Source organism: Phocoena sinus, chromosome 19 (genome assembly GCF_008692025.1).
Source record: "Phocoena sinus isolate mPhoSin1 chromosome 19, mPhoSin1.pri, whole genome shotgun sequence".
In the NCBI taxonomy this organism is placed as follows: domain Eukaryota; kingdom Metazoa; phylum Chordata; class Mammalia; order Artiodactyla; family Phocoenidae; genus Phocoena; species Phocoena sinus.
Genome location: NC_045781.1, coordinates 17,601,136 through 17,621,061, shown reverse-complemented (window position 1 = coordinate 17,621,061; position 19,926 = coordinate 17,601,136). Strand labels below are relative to the sequence as shown.

Below are 19,926 nucleotides of genomic sequence, written 5' to 3'. Positions count from 1 at the left end.
GGAATAGTCTTAAAATTAACATCTTTCAAACCATTAAATGATCCCTGATTTAAAATAAAAATCAGAAAACTAATTCTCTCTTTTCAGATCTAAGATTAAAATGTCTTTAATATTAAGATAACTTAATAGTAAAGGGCTAAAATAATTGCCGGTCTGTTTCCTTTCCACGTCCTAAAATTACTATGAAGGGATGGCTCAATCTGACTTAAAATTACATGGCTCACCAAGGCTGTGTTCTATTTTACAGAGAAGGCTTAATAACTAATTCCTTTACATACATTCCCAGAGCTAAGATTACGCAGCCATTCCAGCTCACGGATAAGAACTTTTTCCTGCTCCCATACTTCACCCAACTTCTGGCTGGCCTGGAATCACTACACCCTAACCAGCCCATAAATGTAGGGTCAAGTTTCCAGATAAGACATAGGAATGCTTAGGATTAGATTTGACTGAGTAATTGGACCGCAAACTACATTACTTCTTACTGACAGGTAGGAATGCCAGACCTGTTGGAAACACCAGAAACGCCCGCAGGGCTGTTTGGAAACTTCCCAGAGCCCTGAGAGATGAATCTGGGCGAGACTGTCCAAAAGACCCCCTGGCATCACCAGAGGCTGCTAGCTGTCCACTGGCCCCTGCCAGGGGTTCTCTGCTAGTGGGGACCCACAGTCCTCAGCCATATCTTAGTTCTTAATTGGTTCACAACAGGATGTAGAGCTGCTCCAAACTGAACTGAGGGTTTGTGCCTAGGACCGAGGCAGCACCTGTCATGCCTGCCTGGCCTGGGAAGTGGGGAGGGATTGGGGGGAACAAATGAAAATGAACTGTCCTTGCCTTTAGGGTCACTGTCCATAAGTCTTACAGTGAAGCTGAGAGTCTGTCCACTACACAGAGTCTGTCAGTTACCTGACGAGCCTAAGGTTTGGGCATTGGCGTCAGTCTCAATACGTGGAAGGATGGTCCGACTGCCAACACCCAAGAAAAGCAAGTACTGAGTAAAGCTCAGCTTCCTCACTAGCTTAGTGGGGTCTCCCAGGTTGTCAGTCAGCCCACGTGGACTCTGGTATGGCATCTCAGACCCCACAGTTCTGAGGCTTGGAGGGTAAGTGAGCTACTCAAGATGCTAGAGGCAGTAAGGGTGGGAGGAGGACTTAAGCCCACATCCTTCCTGCCACTCTGAGATGAGCCCGAGCGGCAGGAATGTGTGGGAATGTGGGGACAGCTCGCCCACCAACCCCCGGACACCCCTTACGTGCTTCCTGGCTGAGGGCTGCCCAGCTCGGTGCATATCTTTTGGCCACAGTGACCCACGTCCCACTCTCCCACCTCGCAGCCCATAGCGGTCAGGGGTTGTAAATCCGTGCTCCCACACCTCCTTTCCAAGGGGAAGGACATCTGATTCATGCTTGGCTAGTTGTAAAACCAAAGGCCCCAGCCCTGAGTTTGATTCAGGGTGAGCACCTGACATAGGACAACAGAGCCCATCAGGAGGGGCCTTCATTTTTCCCCATCAGCCTTGAACCTAGGAGGATGTGAGACTGGGCAGCTGCAGCCACGTTACCACTGTGGGGGGAGTGTCTCCCCCAAATGAAGCCAACCTAGGGGGAGCAGAGCTGAGAGACTGAGTTTTGGTGGCAGCATTTGAGCCCTAGATCAAGGCAGGCCTGAAGCCATTCCTCTGGGCTTCTCAGTTACAGGAGCCAAATGCATTCCCTTTCTTGCCTGAGCCATTTTTTAAAAATTGAGGTATAATTTACACATAATGAAATACATAGCTTTTTAAGTACGTAGTTCAACGAGTTTGGATAAATGTGTATACCTACGTAACCACTATTCCAATCAGAATACAGACCATTCTCATTACCCCCCAAGGCAACCAAGACTCTGATTTCTATCACCGTAGACTTGCCTGGTCTAGAATGTCATCTAAATGGAATCATAGGGCATGTACGCTTTTGTGTCTGGCTTATTTTGCTCAGTTGTATGCTTTGAGATTCATCCATGTTGCTGTACTTATCAGTGGTTTGCTCCTTTCAATTGCTGAGTAGAATTCCACTGTAGGAATGTACCATGGTGTGTTCCTCTGCCTAAACCATTGGGGATTCGATCTTCTGGTAACCACAACTAAGAAAGTCTTAAGGAGAGTAAGTTCACCCAGAGTGAAAACTCTATTTGTTAATATACACGCACATGCCTTTAGGGTATAGTTAAGTTGTTCAGCTGGGAAACAAGTATTTAAGAGCAGCACCTAGGCAAAAACCGGAGTCAGTGGATTTGGAAGAAAGGAAAGGCTACTTGACCTACAATATGCAGAGACCGACAGTGAAAAGGCAGATAGGCCAGGCCACTGGGAAGGCAGACACAGGGTAGGGAGCAGTCTTTCCTCCCCAGCAGGGGGTGGGGGGGCCCTGCTCTAGGCAGTGCCTGGCACTTGGCTCTCCTCCACCCCAAGAACCAGTGAGGGCCTTTCTTCCACGCAGCCAAAGTTAAAGCCCACACATGTAGCCGTGTCTCCAGCAAATTGAGGGCACAGTGCGAACTTGAAGTCTCCAGGTCAGGAGGAAGACTGAGTGAGGGTGACCACGCAGGGTCCCCTGGCTCATGACCCTCACACAGGGCATGGAAGAGTGGGGTGCTTTTTGCTGCCTCTCCAGCACAAAGATATTTTCTCTGCCTTCCTTCCTAGTCATGCAACCCCTCACTCAACCACCAAGCTCTGGAAAACAGAATTGTTTGTTTATGAGTTAGCCAGAAGCTGTCAACCAGAAAGCATAGAAATAGCATGCAATACCCTGCAATACACAAAAATACATCTAATTTAACTTTTCACCATGCTGGAGACTCAGGGCAGTTTGGATGAACAGAATCTACCTTTTCCGTGTCCGTAAAAATTAAAACATGAATTTGGCACTTGTAAAGAGGTCTCCTCCCCTTCCAGGATCTCTGCCAGGTGCCTCCCTCTGGCGTCCCCATCCATTCACATGGGGGTAGGGGGCCACAATATGAACAGACTCCCTTCAGTCACTTCTACAAATCTTTACAGACACCTACCGTGTGTGTACAAAGTGCGTGCCACTCTACAAAGATTTACAATCACCAAAATTTCTAAGAGACAAATGTATTTTCAGACCCAACTGATGACCTGTTTATTTCAACTGGTAGGACGTACTCACCACTAGTGTGCAGTCCTTGGTGGGGGGAGATGGTACATGTGTGTGATTTTGTACACTTCTGTTATTACCCTTTTTGACAACAATTTATGTTACTCTTATAATACAATAATATTGGAGAAAAAGAAACTACTTCTGAAGTTGTAGTCTTGGATCACCTGCCTTTTTCTCCTCTTAGAATCCAATCGGAACAGGATTTTCTAAGGCATATGGCCCTAGTGAACTCCGTGGGTCTGACTAGCAAGGCCAGAAGGACCTGCATCTCTCCCTGTTTCTGGCGCTACGGGCAGGAGACCTTGCCCCCAGCTGGCACCCCTTGCTGCCAGCTCTGCCAGACACTCAGTCTGGCTGAGCTGCACCTGCGGTTCCGCTTTCCTCTGTGGCCACCTCCAATACAGCCTTTGTGTCACGAGACTCTAGTACCTGAGCCAAAGGAGGAAGTGGTGATCAGGCTAAAGCCAATGCCCTGTATCATCAGGTGGTGTCTTGGAATCCGTCCAAATAGCCCCAGGAAGCCAGGGACATTTACAGTGTTACAGCTCATCATGCAGACTCTCCTCTGAGTCACCTGAAAATTCTGTTCCTGCCAGGGGACCCCCTCCTGGCCAGGATCCCGCAATGTGAGGAGGAGTTTGTCCACCACGCCCTCTGGGGTGCTGGTGTGCACCAGTGCAGCTGGACAGACCCTCACCAAGGCCATGATCAGCCTGGATCCAGCCTGGCCTGTAGGGTCTGGCTCTGACCATGGTGGGGTAGCGGGTAGGGAAGAGGCAGCAGCACAAACTTTAACACCCTTCCTCCTCCCTCCCCCACCCCCACCTGGAGAAACATCATCACTACCCAATAAAAATGGGGGCAGGGACTTCCCTGGTGGCGCAGTGCTTAAGAATCCACCTGCCAATGCAGGGGACACGGGTTCGAGCCCTGCTCCGGGAAGATCCCACATGCCGCGGAACAACTAAGCCTGTGCGCCACAACTACTGCGCCTGTGCTCTAGAGCCCACGAGCCACAACTGCGGAGCCTGAGAGCCACAACTACTGAAGCCCGTGCACCTAGAGCCCGTGCTCCGCAACAAGAGAAGCCACCACGGGCTTCCCTGGTGGCGCAGTGGTTGGGAGTCTGCCTGCCGATGCAGGGGACGCGGGTTCGTGCCCCGATCCGGGAGGATCCCGCATGCCACGGAGCGGCTGGGCCCGTGAGCCGTGGCCACTGGGCCTACGCGTCCGGAGCCTGTGCTCCGCAACGGGAGAGGCCACAACAGTGGGAGGCCCGCATACCGTAAAAAAAAATAAAAAATAAAAAATAAAATAAAAGAGAAGCCACCACAACGAGAAGCCCGTGTGCCGCAACGAAGATCCAACGTAGCCAAAAATAGATTCTCAAAAAAAAAAAGATGGACTGGATGAGCCCCCATGACTCACGCTGTGCTCCTCAGACTCAGTCCAGCATGTCCCTCCACATGTGCTTATATAAGATGCACACGTGTGTCTAACGTGAAATTACACCCCACTAAGATGAATGGTGCAGAGGAGGACCTAAGAGGAGCCTCTGGGTTAAAAAAAAAAAAAAAAAAAAATTCTCTTCCTTCCTTCTCTGCTGGAGCCTTGAGGAAATCCAGAGTAAACAGGGACCACGAACCAGGACACAGTGAACCTTGGGGCCCTGTCCAGCCTGGAGGCTTCTGTGAACAAGAAACAACTTCTCCTCCAGCTCTTGGGTAAAAACAATGGAGCTAAATTCATTTCGGGCCATTAGTGCTCCCAGAGGACGGCGAGGCAGAGATAAGGTCCCACAATGCTGCACTTTGTACTGAAGGTCTTCTTCCCCTTTACTGCTAAGGTCTTTCATTTAGGCTCTTTCAACAGCCTTTCTCTAGTTTTTTTCTAGCTAGCTTTCTCTTGGCCAAGAATAGGTTTTCCTGTGGGTTTCAGGACTATAGCCCCCAGAGAGCCCTGGAGATGGGACCAGCTCTCAGGATGTAATGTCTTGGAAATGTGTATTACTCTGCATTAACTATAGGCCCAAACACACATTCTTCCAAGACTTTCATTAGGATAAGCATAAAAATCTGTTTGGGAAAAAGAAACTCCATTTCCACTGGTCATTCTTTTAAGAAAATAATTTATTATTTAATTATTCTTATAGAACTGTACCTCTATTTAAACATATTAGTGTCAAGAAAGAAAACAAAAAGTGAGAAGCCAGAGAAGAGAGAAACATATTGTGATAGACCAGAAAGATTCTGTATTTGTATTTTTTGTTTTTTTTCTCTACACGGGCCTCTCAGTACTGTGGCCTATCCCGCTGCGGAGCACAGGCTCCGGACGCACAGGCTCAGCATCCATGGCTCACGGGCCCAGCCGCTCCGCGGCATGTGGGATCTTCCAGGACCGGGGCACGAACCCGTGTCCCCTGCAACGGCAGGCGGACTCTCAACCACTGCGCCACCAGGGGAGCTCTTTTGTTTGTTTTAAATTCAGAGAGCCCCCTGCCCCAAGCTGCTCACCCAGGAGGCCAGGGTCTGTACGGGTGTCCATGTCTGACCTGTGGCCAAACTGAGTCCTTGTCCTCGGGCTCTGTACAGCCATGTCCTGCACAACCCCAAGAAGACCCTGATTTGCCAGGGGGCCCTCTCTGCCGAAGACCGTCTCACACGTTCAGGGCCCAAGACCAGCAGGCAATAGGAACCTCCTCATTCTAAACAAACCTGCCTTCTTCGCTCTCCCCTACCCCCATCCCCCCCAGCAACTATTTTCTCTGCCCTTCTTCCACCTGTACTCCACCACACTGACTTGAAAGATTTTTCTTTGATGTGGACCATTTTTAAAGACTTAATATTTTATTGAATTTGTTACAATATTGCTTCGGTTTTATGTTTTTTGGTTTTTCAGCCGCAAGGCATGTGGGATCTTAGCTCCCCGATCAGGGATCGAACCCGCACCCCCTGCATTGGAAGGTGAAGTCTTAACCACTGGATCGCCAGGAAAGTCCCCACCACACTGACTTTTGCCCCCAATTCTCCACCTACTCATTTACCAACAACCACCTAAAGGACTAAACCCAGTATTTTCCAGGGCTCTTCTGACTTGTCAACCTCATCTCTCCACTAAAAAGATCTCTTCTCTCAGCTGCCTTGATACTGTCACCCTCTGGGCTTGTTTACCATCTCTCTGCCTGTCCCTTAAATGGAGGCATTATTCTCTTCTGCCTTGGGTCCTTTTTCACACTATCCCACTGCCTCCCACACTGGTGTCCCCCAAAGCTGCATCTCCAGCCAGGGTGCTCTCGTGGCTGCCGGGTTCAGGGAGTGGACTCCCCACTGGGACCACCATTCAGATGTCGCTTAGGGGCCTCAAGCCCACCACCTCTACCTCAGCCTCCTGGTTGCCCCGCCTCAGTGAGGCGCCTGACCATCCCCCCAGACACCAAAGGGCAGACATTTTGGACTCCCATCAGCAGCACTTCCCCACCAATTTTGGTCCATTAGTTCTTCCCATCCCTGTTGACTGCCTTTGCTCAGGCCCTCATCACTGCACCCTCCCCACTGGGATCCCTGCCTCCAGTCTGGACCCCTGGTTTGAGTTAGGGGTGCAAGCTGTTGGAAAGGATGGGTGGTGAGGCTGTGTTTACCTAGTGCTTTACATAACTGACTGAAAAGTCATCAGTAGATCGTATCGGAGTAGGACAGAGACAATATGAGGATTAACCTTCCACACTCCTCCCTGCCTGGCTCCACCACTGCCTCTCCCCCATCGCTCACCTACTGATCACTCAGCTTTCCAAGTGGTCTTTCTGTGACACAAATCTCACACGTCTGGTCCTGCATGAAGCACTTTGATAGATCTCCAGGTTCCCTTCCCATGCATCCAGGAGGCATGACTCCCGAACAGCTTAGTTCCCACTTACACCTCCACACCCCCAAGGGTTCACTCACAAACGCTCACAATCCTGTACCTTCACCCATGCTGTTCCCTCTACCTGAAGTGTTCATCCTCCCCTCCTTCACCTGTACGACATCTACGTCTCATTCAAGGAGCATTGGTTTTAGGACAAACTGGCTCAGGTCACACAGCAGGGAAAGTTCCACGTTGATACCTTTTATTAACCTTGTACTAGGAACACTCTTTGGACTACTATGACGTAGCACAATGATCATTACAAGGTCTCATTTTCCGAAGAGATGTTTCTAATTGCAAACCAGTGATTCATCGTATTTTGCACCCATGATTCTCTTTATCTACCACCGGAGAAACCACACCTAAAAAACCCTCAGCTTTGCATCCTTTCACAGCTCCCTTGCCTTCCACTCAGTCCTATGTACATCCTCCCCTGGAAAACCTGTTCTGGAAGACAAGGGAACATAACCCTGGCACGTGTTCACCACCTCTTCTGCCCCTTCCTCTGTTGTTTCCCCCAGATGCTGCTATAGGTCCAGACCTCCACCTGTTCAGAGGACAATTTGGGGAGGAAATGAAGTCCCAGAAAGATGCAGCAACTTGCTGGAGTCTACACTGCAATTTTGTGGGGGAGGCAGTCAGGATTTGAGGCCCTAGGCTGAGATCTAGGGATTCCCAGGCCTGGCCTCCTTCTGCAATTCCATGGCCTGTGATGCTCTGTCCCCAGTGCCACACAAAATTAGAAGTTATAATCCTATAATTCCATGATGACATCTTTTAACTTAAATACACCTTAAAACTACTCCTTTTTTTTTTAACCAAAAAGAATTTTTCCAACTCTGTCCTCACCTGTTTCCAGATTCTCCTCCTGCCCATCCTCTAGGGCCACTGCTCCTCACCAGAAAGCAAAAGCCCAAAGGCAGCGTCATGGGAGAAGGAGGAAGACGCCAAGAGCATTCACTGACTGGATCATTAGGTGTGGAACAATTGAGAATTGACTGTTCTGTGGGAAACAGTTTCACTGCCCTGTTTATAATTTCGTCCTCTGCCTTCCGTCATAGAAGTTATAAAAAAACAATTTCTCAACCCACCTAGTCAAACATGGCCAAGAGCCAAAGGCTATTTTTAGACTCACAGGGACAAGGAAGAAGGATGGAAGGTGTCCCCGTGCCTCCGGGCTCAAAAGCATCTTTGTAGCCCAGGCCTTGCAACCTACGGACATCCCAGCGACCCCGCTCCGTGGATTGGAGCCACTTTTGACGGGCTGAGCTGCGAACCTTCACGGCGGGAGGCCACGGTATGTACCAAGCTCCCGCGGAGCCCGCACCTCCCGCAGGTCTACCCAACAATCGGATAAATCCGCTTTAGCGAAAAGTGGTGAGGGGGCGAAACCGCTGCCCTCACGTCTGCAGCGCGTACGCCCTCCTGGGCAACTAGGGGCAGAGATGGGGGCGAAAAAGTCGAAGAGGCAAACACTGGAAGCATTCTGCAGGCAAAAGGGGAACGCCATCCCTTCTGAGGGGCTCCTATTTCCACGCGCCCCGGCCAAGCGCTCGGGTGGAAGCTGGGCTCGGGTCCCCACGCGCCGCAACGCCGAGGGCGCCAGCGCACTGGGAACCGGTCCCTTCCCCAGGGCCGCGGGACGGCCGACGGGGGCGACCCCGAGCACTTCTCCTGGTCCTGTCCTCCGCTGGCACCTGCGCGGGGAGGCCCAGACACCACTCCCCAGCCCCGTAAGTCACCTGCTCTCGGCCGCCGGGTGCACCGCCGCCGCACCCCTCCACTCCGACCCTCCGCCGGGCGCGCCCCAGGCCAGTGCGCCCCCTCCCCCTCCAGGCCTGGTCGACCCCGGCCGCGCGCCCCGCAGCCCCCTCCACAGCCTGGGGGGAAAGAAGTCTGGAGCTCGCAGAATCCCAGCCCGCCCGAAGCCGCCCACCTTCCGAAAGTAGCCGTCGTCCTCCTTCTCCAGCGGCTGGGGGGCCGCGGGCAGCAGAGTATCGGTCATGCTGGCAGCGCGGGAGCGCAGAACAGACTGAAGCTCATCTGCGCGCTGGCCAGAGAGGGCGCCTGGCCCCGCCTCCGCTCCGCCCCGCCCCGCCCCGCCTGAGTGACCGCCCCTCTAGCTCCGCCTGAGGTCCGGCCGGGAGCCCTGGAGACCGAGCCAGGCCCGCCGAGACCACGCCCCCGGTCCCGCCCCGGCTCCGGATTGGCCGAGCGCAGCAGTGCCGCAGGCAAGGCTGGCGGAGGGGAGAGCAAAGATCCCCTCGGCTCTTCGCTCGCTCTCTCCCAGCCTCAGGGGCTTAATCTGGGAGTGGTTGCAGCCTCATTCCGGGAGCGCAGGGGCGGGCCGGGGGTCTCCGCTGCCGCAGCGAGGCCCGGGTTGAGGATCCAGCTCCTCGTCTGGAACCGCGGGGATAAATGCAGCGAGTGGGTGAAGCTACGGCTCCTGCGCGCACGACGAGGGGACAGTGACCATACCCGATGCCACGTCGAGGGCGTGGCGGGAGCGCTGGGCCCTGGGCCGAGCAGTCAGGAACAGCTTCCCGCCAAAAGGGATCCCGGGGCAGAGTCCGGGACGCTGAGGGAGAGTTGGCGGCGCCACCGAGGGCCTTGGCGGGTGACTCAAACCTGTTGGCACAGCGATCAACCCCCTGTCCCCCAACCCGCTCTGCAGAAACCAGGCGGATCCACTGGGAGGTCACAGATGACGAGGGGAGAGGGGTCCACCCAAGGAAGGATCCCCAGAAAGGGTTTCGTACCCAAGAGACTCGACGAGTATCCTTGAGCACGTTTCTTAACCACCACTTCGAACCTCAGATTTCTCAACTGCAAAATGGGTCCGGATCACCCTCTCTTGACCTGGTTCAAGGTATTACAACCAAAGTGGTGTATAAGCGCTTAGCTGCGCGGTAGGGACGCGAATAGCTTAGGAGCGAAAGGGGGACTCCTGGAGACAGGGGTCGCACCGCTCTGTCTCCCAGCTCCCCTGATCGGTGGACTGCGCGGGTAGAACTAGCAGACAGGGTGCCAGGACTGGGCTGCCGGAGCCGGAAGCCCCCCAGCGGCCACGCCCCTCCTGGCCAGCGTCTTGCAGTTTCTACCCCCTCTCCCAACTAAGGGACACCTTTGCGCAGTTACTGCTACATTTGGCCGTCGCGTAGGTGCCACAGGTAGAACACAATACAATCTGCTTTCAAAACAAGCCAAGCGTTTCCTTTTCTTCTTAAAAAAAAAGAAAAAGAAAAAAGTATGTGCATCAGGGGGATGTTCAAGAGTTTAAAATAAATGGTAGCAACAGCCAAGTAAATGTTTAAAAAAAAAAAAAAGAAACTCATCATCACTGCCGGCTCCAAGACGCAGCACAAGAAAAGGCGTTCTCTGAAAGGACTGTTTTAATACTAAGAAAGAACCTGAAGAATCTTAAGCAGCTGGGACAGGTGTTTGGGAAACTGTGGCAAATGCAGAAACTTCCCTTCTCCCTTAGGGTCAGAAATGAGTATCAAGCTAATTTCAGCATTGTCGGTCACCCTAGAATTAATTCATGGCCCTGGAAATGTACACTCCTCACCCGGAGCTGGGACTTGAAAACAACCGCTTCCGTTTTGGGGATCCTGGGGTGGCGGGTCACTCTATACTACTGCTGCTACTACTAATAATAAAGTTATCAATAATAGAACCTCTATTCTAGCCAGAAAGTTTGTAGATATTATGTTTCACGAACCTTCTGCAAATAAGAGAAATGAATAATCTCCATTTAACAGGTGAGAAGATCGAGGCTCAGAGGAGTGAAGTGGTTAAGGGCACGCTAGCCATTAGTGGCTGAGATCGGTGTTTAGTTCAGGGCTGCTGACTCCAGTCATTCCCTACCACTCTCAGATTTTTGTCATCTCCTTCTACTACCTTAAAGCTCCAATCGCCTTTACAATTTGTCACATATACATATCACTCGTACTATTATGGACTTAATAGTCTTCCTTAAAATTACTCACTTTAAAACACACACTTCTGTCATACAATGGTTAAAGAAATAAAGTTTGTATAATAAATACTATATCTAGTGCAATAACCCACAATTTTATTAGAACTGAAAATCCTAATCAGACCTGACTAGTTTTCAGAAATAAATAAATAAAAATAAAATAAAATAACTCACTTTAACACTTTATTTTAAAACACAACTATGTCATAACAATAAGCAGAAAACCAGTGCTACTTTGACCTATGCGGACATACACATAAAAGTGAATATAGTGAAAACCAAAATCTGTTATTTAATCTAGCCCAACACCTTTGCCTTCTTGAGTTGCTTCTTTTATTAAAAAGGAAGAAGAGCAAGAAAAGGAAGCCTGCTGTTAAGGACACACCAGCCCCCACCCTGATACTAGCTTCAGAGGAAAAGAAGCACTTCTCTGTGCGTCCCAACAGGCATCTCCTGGCCCTGTGAACCATCTGTGTGTCACTCCTTGAGGCTGTGCAGGACCAGACATCTCTAGACATTCTCATGACTCCTTGCAGGGGGCTCACAGGCCTGAGCCCGTATCTCTGATCCTGCTGTGATCAGGAAATGAGAGCTGCTGCAGCTGACCCAGCAGGAGAGTAACATCTAACCTCCTATTTGTCAACCCAGTTGGTGGTGTGTGTCACAAGAACTGCCAGTGAGCCCCCTGTGCTCCTAACAAAAGAGTCGGGGTAGGACTTTCTGAGATAGGCAAAGGTTTAAAATCTCAACTGCAAACAACTATTTTGTGAAGTCCCTGTTTTACCATCAGGCTGGGGCCAGCAGTTGACTGTCCAGGTACTCAGTTTCTTTAAGTAAAATGTAAGTCACACCTCCTAAGACCTGCTTGTTGAAAAAAGGAGCACTGGCTTCTCTAGGGGCAGCCTGATGTACATCCTGTCTTGGAGAATCTGATGAAATTTGCCAAATTAAAAGTAGAAATCACAAGTTAACCCTTAAGTGGGTGAAATTCATTGTAAATTATAGACCCAATTTTGCAATTTTTATGAAAAAAAAGTCTTAGAAATTGAAGCCATATGGTGCCATGGAGCGCTGACTTGAGAAAACCACACTAGATTTGGCAAGCTCTGCCACTAAGTCACCTTGGCCAGATCCTTCTACCCCTTGTGACCTCAGTTTCCCCAGCTCTGAAATATGGTCTTAAATGCACAGCAGTCATTTATTGCATACTTTGTGACAGGAGCTGTGCTTTGCATTTTGCATACATGATCTCAGTTGATCCACAACCCTATGAAGTGGATACTTTTTCATCCCCATTTTAAAGAGGAAGAAGCTGAGGCTCAGAGGTCACCAGTCTAAGTTAGATTGCCTGATGCAGCACCATGCACTGTGCTACTCTACACTGTTCCTCGAGATTTAAAAGGAAAGATATTTTGTCATATTTGGAAGAAGTGATTATGGATTAAAAATAAAAATAAAAAATATTTTGCTCACAAAAATATTATTGAGCCAAAGAAGCCAGAAAAAATACTGTATGATTCCATTTTACATAAAGTACAAAACAGACAAAATTAGTCTACTCTGGGATTATTGCTTCTGGGTTCTGGAAATTTTCTATTTCTTGACCTGCTTATTGTTACACGGATGTGTTCACTTTGTGAAAATGCACAGAACTGTGTGCATATATTGTATTTCAGTAAGAAAACTCAACAGAAAAAAAATGAGTGACACTGATTCCCAAGCATATAGAGCAGGTTTCTTTGCATGTCATGAGTGACCATCCCACTGCCAGCACTGATGTGTGGACCATAGGAACAAATTACTCCCTACCCAGATGATTCAGCCCATCTTCCTATTGGGCAGTTTCCTGAGATTTGTGCTTTCTCGCCTGTCTGAATAAGAAAGGAAGGGTATATGGTGTTTAAGCTTCTACAGTTTTGCATAAAAACACATTGTTGGGAGAGTGGCAGGGACATATATACACTATTAAATGTAAAATAGATAGCTAGTGGGAAGCAGCCGCATAGCACAGGGAGATCAGCTCCAAGCTTTGTGTCCACCTAGAGGGGTGGGATAGGGAGGGTGGGAGGGAGACGCAAGAGGGAGGAGATATGGGGATTTATGTATATGTATAGCTGATTCACTTTGTTATACAGCAGAAACTAACACACCAGTGTAAAGCAATTATACTCCAATAAAGATGTAAAAAACACACACACACAAAAACCCATTGTTTAGGGGTTCCTGCTGCCAAGAATCAGGAGTATTGGGTAATTAGTGACCAGGGCTGCAGATGAAGCATCCAGTCGTTCCTTCTGAAGATCTGGAGTCAGAAAGGTTGGTAATTACTGTTTTTATTATTACTATTTTTTAATATTTATTTATTTATTTTGGCTGTGCCAGGTCTTCGTTGCAGCACGTGGGATCTTCGTGGCAGCATGCGGCTCTTAGTTGCTGCATGTGGACTCTTAGTTGTGGCATGCGGACTCATAGTTGTGGCATGCATGCAGGATCTGGTTCCTCGACCAAGGTTCAAACCCGGGCCCCCACCCCTGCCCCCACTGGGAGGGCAGAGTCTTACCCACTGGACCACCAGGGAAGTCCCATTACTGTTTTACTAAATGCAGTGATTGTCAGAAATCTAATTAAGTAAACTCTCAATAATAAATGTATTGGGTTTTGCTTGCCTCTTTAGAAGCTATAAGCTGTAAGAAAATTATTTGGAGTAATTCAGAAATAAAATCACGGACCTTCATGATTTGTCTGGTTGTATGGATTAGTCCCCAACCTTCTTTACTTTCAATATCTACATTTATTCACACGATGATCAAAGGGTGATGCTGGGACCCTGCAGGGCTTCAATAAACAAAGACACTTTCTCTTTGGTACATTAAATTTCTCAAGGCAGGAAAGGGGCTAATACATACAAAAACCTTTAAAATGAAAACTAAGACACTGATATAAAAATGTTTTGGAAAGAATACTATGGATGTAGCTCAAAACAAAATTCAAGGGGTACAATGCTGTATACATGTATCCCTCCTGCTGTGATTTCCTTTGATCAGTGGCAACCACTATTACCAGATTCTTTGGGGAGTTCACTGGAGATATAGCATATTTGTGGGTGTATTGTGTCCCCACATTGGGGATGTAATATGTTTTCTTTTTTTTTTTTTTGCGGTACACGGGCCTCTCACTGTTGTGGCCTCTCCCGCTGCATAGCACAGGCTCCGGATGCGCAGGCTCAGCGGCCATGGCTCACGGGCCCAGCCGCTCCGCGGCATGTGGGATCTTCCCGGACCGGGGGACAAACCCGCGTCCCCTGCATCGGCAGGCAGACTCTCAACCACTGTGCCACCAGGGAAGCCCTATGTTTTCTTTTAATATAAATGGCAGCATCCTGTGTACTCCGTCTCACCCCGTTTTGCTCATTTAACAGCATATGCTGGAGATATACCCCACCAGCATTTTAAAATGCTTTACAGTATTCTATCATATAGGTTGTTCCAGTTACTATTGCTGTTAACAAATTACTGCAAATCTTAATGGCTCCAAACAAGAACAATCATTTTATTATTACCTCTCATGGTTCCAGAGGTAGCTGTACTCAGTTAAAAGGTTCTTGCTTTTGGTCTCTCATGCAGCTGTAGTCAGATGGCTGCTGGAACTGGAGTCATTTTGAATCTTCCTTGCTCACGTGTCTGGTGATTGATACTGATTGTTAACTGGAACCTCAGCCGGGTCATAGGCTGGAATACCTACACATAGCGTCTCCTCATGGCCTGGGCTTCCTCACAGAATGGAAGTGGGGTTTCAAGGTCCAGCATCCCAAGAAACAGAAAGTTGAAGCTACCAGTTTCTTTTTTGGCCATGCCGGTGGCTTGTGGGGTCTTAGTTTCCTGACCAGGGATCGAATCCCGGCCCGTACAGTGAAAGAGCCGAGTCCTAACCACTGGAACACCAGGGAATTCCTGCTACCAGTTTCTTCAAGCTCGGGTGTGGGAAATGTTATATTGTCACTTTTACTGAATTCTTTTGGTCAAGGATTCATGGAGCTTAGATTCAAGGGAGGGGACATGGACTCCACTTTTCGACCAGAAACTTGCCAAAAATTTTGAGGTTGTGTTTTTAAAATAATTTTTTTGGGCCTTGCTGTGTGGCATGCAGGGATCTTAGTTCCTCGACCAGGGATCGAATCTGTGCCCCCTGCATTGGGACCTCAGAGTCTTTTTTTTTTTAAGATTTATTTATTTATTTTTGGCTGCATTGGGTCTTAGTCGTGGCACGTGGGATCTTCACTGAGGCATGTGGGATCTTTCGTTGCAGTGCCCAGGCTTCTCTCTAGTTGTGGCATGGGGTTTTCTCTCTCTCCAGTTGTGGTTCGCGGGCTCAGCAGCTGCCCCAGGGCATGTGGGATCTTAGTTCCCCGACCAGGGATCGAACCCGCGTCCCCTGCATTGGAAGGCGGATGGATTCTTTACCACTGGACCACCAGGGAAGTCTCTAAAATAATTGTTTTTGTTAAAGTCATGTACCATGACTTATTTAATTAGTTCTTCATTCTTTTCTTCAAATTATTTATTGAGTGCTTACTACCTTCCAAGCACTGTTCCAAGCTCTGAGGATACAGCAAAGGAAGAAAGAAAAACTGGGTCAAATCTGTCTTCTTGGAGCTTACGTTCCAAGGGGAGCTTACATTCCATTCCATTGGGAGAGAAAGACGATAGACATATAAATAGGTAAATCAAATTATATAAGGTGACAAATGTTGTGGAAAATATATAGTAGGGTATGGGGTGATAGGGGTTGGTTTTTAAAATAGGGTCAGAAAAGTTTCCGCTGAGTAGGTAACCTTTGAGCAGAGACCTGAAGCAAGTGAGGCAATGAATCATGCTTGTAGTATTCCAAGCAGTGGGAACAGTGAATGCAAAGGCCTTGAGTCCAGAGTGTGCTTGGAGTGCTCAAGAAACAATCCCAATCCCAGAGATTCTGATTCAGGAGGCCTGGGGGACGGGTAGGAGGGACATTCTAGCAACACGCTAGTGATTCTCACTCACACAGACTTCTGACGCTCATTTTGCAGACCCGGGCTTTGTTTCTCTCTTCTGTAAGAAGGTTTGCGGTGGGATAACAGCACCCTATTGGACAGATGTTTGTTTCTTTGGCTTCAGTAAGGGAGCCCTCAGCGTCCCTCACCCCACCTCACAGCAGCCTTTTGCTTGTCCGCTTGCATTTTCTTTCTCCTTTTCTTCGTTCTCTTTTCAAATTTCTTTCCTTTTTTATTTTTCTCTTTATTCCTGTTTTCCTCTGTTCCCACCACGCCCCCCCCCTTTCCTTCTCCTTTTCTTTTAATCTCTTCTTCCTTGACCAAGTGTTGTCCCAAGCTACCGTCACCGTGGGCATCAGGGTTCCCCTGTCTGAATCCTTTCAGAGGTCTGGAAGGGGACTCCACTTATCAACCTAAGGGTGATATACACAGAGTGCGTGTGTCTATCTGGGAGTACAGGCAAGTTCCCGCAGATGGCAGGGGTAGGACTGAGGGGGAGCAGGGTCTGCCGGCAGGGCAAGTGGGGGAAGGGCACGGACCGGGTTGGGGAGGGGTGTGGGGTGGGCAGACTTCGCGGAGAACCACCCCTGCAGCTCGACAGCGGAGTGCCTTCCACCTTCTCCCAGGCGCCTCCTCCTGACCGGCACATGGTGGAGCTAGGATGGGATGTCGTGGCAGCCAAAGCCTCCGAGACAACTCCTGCCGAGGTCCGCCTCCCACAGGACGGGTTTGAGAACCACCCGGCGCAGATCCGAGAGAGGCTTGCCGGGCGGGGTGAGCACTTTCCGCCACCTGCGCTTAGAACTTCACTGCGGTTCGCGGAGATTAAAGCGCGGAAGGCATTTTGCCCATTGAGGCCTCCGTAGCGAGGGGGCGAGGCCCGGAAGGGAGCAGGATGGCGGCGCTGGATGGAGGTAGCGACGAGGATTTGGTCAGCTATGGGACGGGCCTGGAGCTGCTGGAAGAAGGTGCGGGCTAGATTCGTCGCCGGGGCCTGTGGAAAACAGGCCGGGGGTCCAGGATTCGGGGCAAAAACGCACAACCCTGTGCCAGACCTTGTCTGGCACCGGGGGAAAGGCTCGCCTGCTACGGGCTCTGGGAACAGCGACCAGAGAGGCGTGCACTGTGTTTGCGGGTTGCTCACGTTTTGCAGGGACGGATGGGAGGCCCGGAGGGATGGGAAGAAGAAGGATGATAAACAGGCTCGTGTGAGAGCGGGGATAGGGGAAGAGCGGTGGTCAGGCAATGTTTTTCCTAGGAGAGGACGTTTGAGCTCAGCCTTGAAACAGAGAAAGGAAGCAACCGTACGAAGATTTGGGGGGAGAGCATTTCAGGCGAAGCGAACAGCAAGTGCAAAGGCTCTGAAGTCGGAGCCAGTTTGGCAAATTGAGGGACAGGCAGGACTGATGTGGGTGGAGCAGACAGCACCAGGGGGAGGCTGGTAGAAGATGATGGCAGAGGGGGAGGCGGGGGTTGAGTCTTAGTTGGTATGGTCAGGGAGTTTGGATTTTAATACTAAGTATAGAAGAGTCATGGGGGAGGGGGTTACACAAAGGAGGGATGTATATTTTTCAGATTATTCTGTCCTCGATTTTGAGGGTAGGCAGGTTGGAGGTGGGCAGGAGTGAAGCAGGGAGATGAGCAAAAAGAGGCCAGGCGATGATAGTGGCGGTGGTTACGTAGTGGTGAGTTGAGATGTGCTTTGAAAGCAGAGCTGACCCTACTCGCTGGTGGAATGTGGGGGAGAGTGCAAGATGAAGCAAGATTCTCCCCTGTGTTTCTGGTCTGATCCACTTAATGCCTTGATTTGTTTCATAAAGTATGTATTGGATGGCTAGTAAGGTCTGATGGCAGTGCTAGCCCTGTGGGAAAGACAAAGGAAGTTTGGTGGGCTAGGAGTTATTTGCAGACTCTCCTTTTTTCCTACCCTGACCACATCGTGTCAGGTTGGTTGTCCTTCTGAGACGTTGCCACTGATTACCCTCTTATGCTCTGTAAACAGTTCTAATCATTAGAAACTTCTACCAAATGCTGGCCCTGTTCCTACTGTCTGCTTACAGAAGACAGAGAAATGCTAGTCTCTTGAAAGCTTCTTATGTGTTTAAGGACACCCCCTGCATTTCCTCTAAGACATCTCTGTACCACACTCAGTTTTCTAATAAATTAAGCTTCAAGTCCCCTCAACCCTAATTTCTCGGAGCTTTCTTCAAGCATGGGACCAGAGTGTGGGTAGACTGGGGCCGTTATTAGTATGTCCTTCATTTTAGACTGTGTTTCTTTACCACAATCTAAGCTCACATTAGCTTTATTAGCAAACACATCATCCCATAGTCTCAAGAAACTGGTTGGCAAAGATTCTTAATTTGAGGGGTTTCAAATCTAGTTGAGAACAAAAGTATGAGGTTCACAAGTGCTAAAGTATGTGATGTAGAGAGGAAATAACCTATACAAGCTAACAGGGAAACCTGAGAAGGCAGGATGGGACCCCTTGAAAACTGGTTAGAATTTAGGTATGCAGGAAGAGGACAGGGTTAAACATGCATGGGTGGAGGTTATTACAGCCCTGCCAAGCAGGAGTTTGTGTCATTTCTATATTTCTGGTCTCACAGTTGTTTCCTTGTGAAGTGACATATGGTAAGTCATCAACTATTTGACCTATATTTTTCTAATTCTTCCTGTTTTGATGGTGTACAAAATCTGTGATGAAGCCTAATGGTCTAGCCAGGCTCTTGAAGTAGAATGGACTTTTTTTCCAGCCCCCCCCCAGCCTAAAATTATCCTTTAACTTCTCAGTACTAGGAGTTTTTGAGGATTGATCCATTGTTTCCTAAGCACTTTGAAGTTAAAACACACTCTGACTACATTTTACAATATAACATACTAGACCAATAATCACTTTTACCTCCTACTTTGAAGTTCTAGTGACAGGTTAGACAAACATTGGTAGAGGAGGGACTCCATTACTTAATTAAAGTTGCTGGCCCTGACAAAAAGTTTTATTGGGTAAGAGAGTGGCTGATCTGTTACCCACAGACTCATAGACACGTAGGCCCTCTGGCCTGGAAGGAAGGTGCCTCAGTGCTTATCTAATCTTCCCTTAGATACATTCACTTGGCTGTAGAGTTCTCCTCATCGCCTGCTCATCCTGCACTCAGATTAATTTAGGACCATTTTCTTCTTCCTTGATGTTGTGACTCTCCCACTTAAAACTATCTGTGGCTCCCAGTCACCCACAGGACGTACCACAGACCCTGCAGCACTGTGTTCCAGGCCCGCTGCGCTATCTGCCCTTTTGGTTCCATCTTCCGTGCATTCCCTGTCCTCCAGTCAGACTAGACTACTTTCTCAAACATCTGACCTTCCCCTTTTCCACGTCCTGTTTACTGTTTACTGATGGAATTAATGCCTCCATGGGGAATTGTGTCCCTATGTGCAGCTGTCAAATGTTCACACCTCTGGGTGACTCTGATGTTGTGGACCTTGAACATTGTCAGAACAGTTCCTATACATGCAGGTCTCCTCTGCTGGGCTTGAAGTGCCCTGGGAACAGGGACGGAGTTGTATTCAGTTTTCCACACCCAGCATCTAGAACAGGGCTGCTTCCACGGAAAGGCCCTCAGTAAACTTCTGGTGGGGAGCAAGTAAAGGACAGAATGGGTTGTGTCCCTGACTTGGAGGCAGAGTTGAGATCTGATTTCAGCTTTGTGCTTATGAGCTGTGGACCTTAGAGCACTTACTTAATCAGAGCCTCCTTATCAGGGTATGATAAATGGGATAATACTGTTAGTAACAATAATTATAATAGGGCCTGTCTAAAATGCCACTTCCTCCCTGGAGTTTTCCTGTGCTGTGGT

The 19,926-nt window shown here is 49.1% G+C and overlaps 2 protein-coding genes across 2 annotated transcripts in view; one reads left to right on the top strand and one right to left on the bottom strand.

Annotated features, from left to right (window-relative positions):
- Window positions 1–9,113, bottom strand: part of RHPN2 (rhophilin Rho GTPase binding protein 2) — a 59,389-nt gene extending 50,276 nt beyond the window's left edge. Inside the window, exon 1 of the mRNA XM_032614292.1 lies at window positions 9,004–9,113. Coding sequence (XP_032470183.1) covers window positions 9,004–9,072 — 69 coding nt within the window. The 5' untranslated portion in view covers window positions 9,073–9,113. The remainder of the gene's footprint in view (window positions 1–9,003) is intronic.
- A 7,821-nt stretch (window positions 9,114–16,934) lies between these two features.
- GPATCH1 (G-patch domain containing 1) overlaps window positions 16,935–19,926 on the top strand; it is a 43,892-nt gene continuing 40,900 nt past the window's right edge. Inside the window, exon 1 of the mRNA XM_032614707.1 lies at window positions 16,935–17,040. Within this exon, the coding sequence (XP_032470598.1) occupies window positions 16,968–17,040 (73 nt within the window). The 5' untranslated portion in view covers window positions 16,935–16,967. The remainder of the gene's footprint in view (window positions 17,041–19,926) is intronic.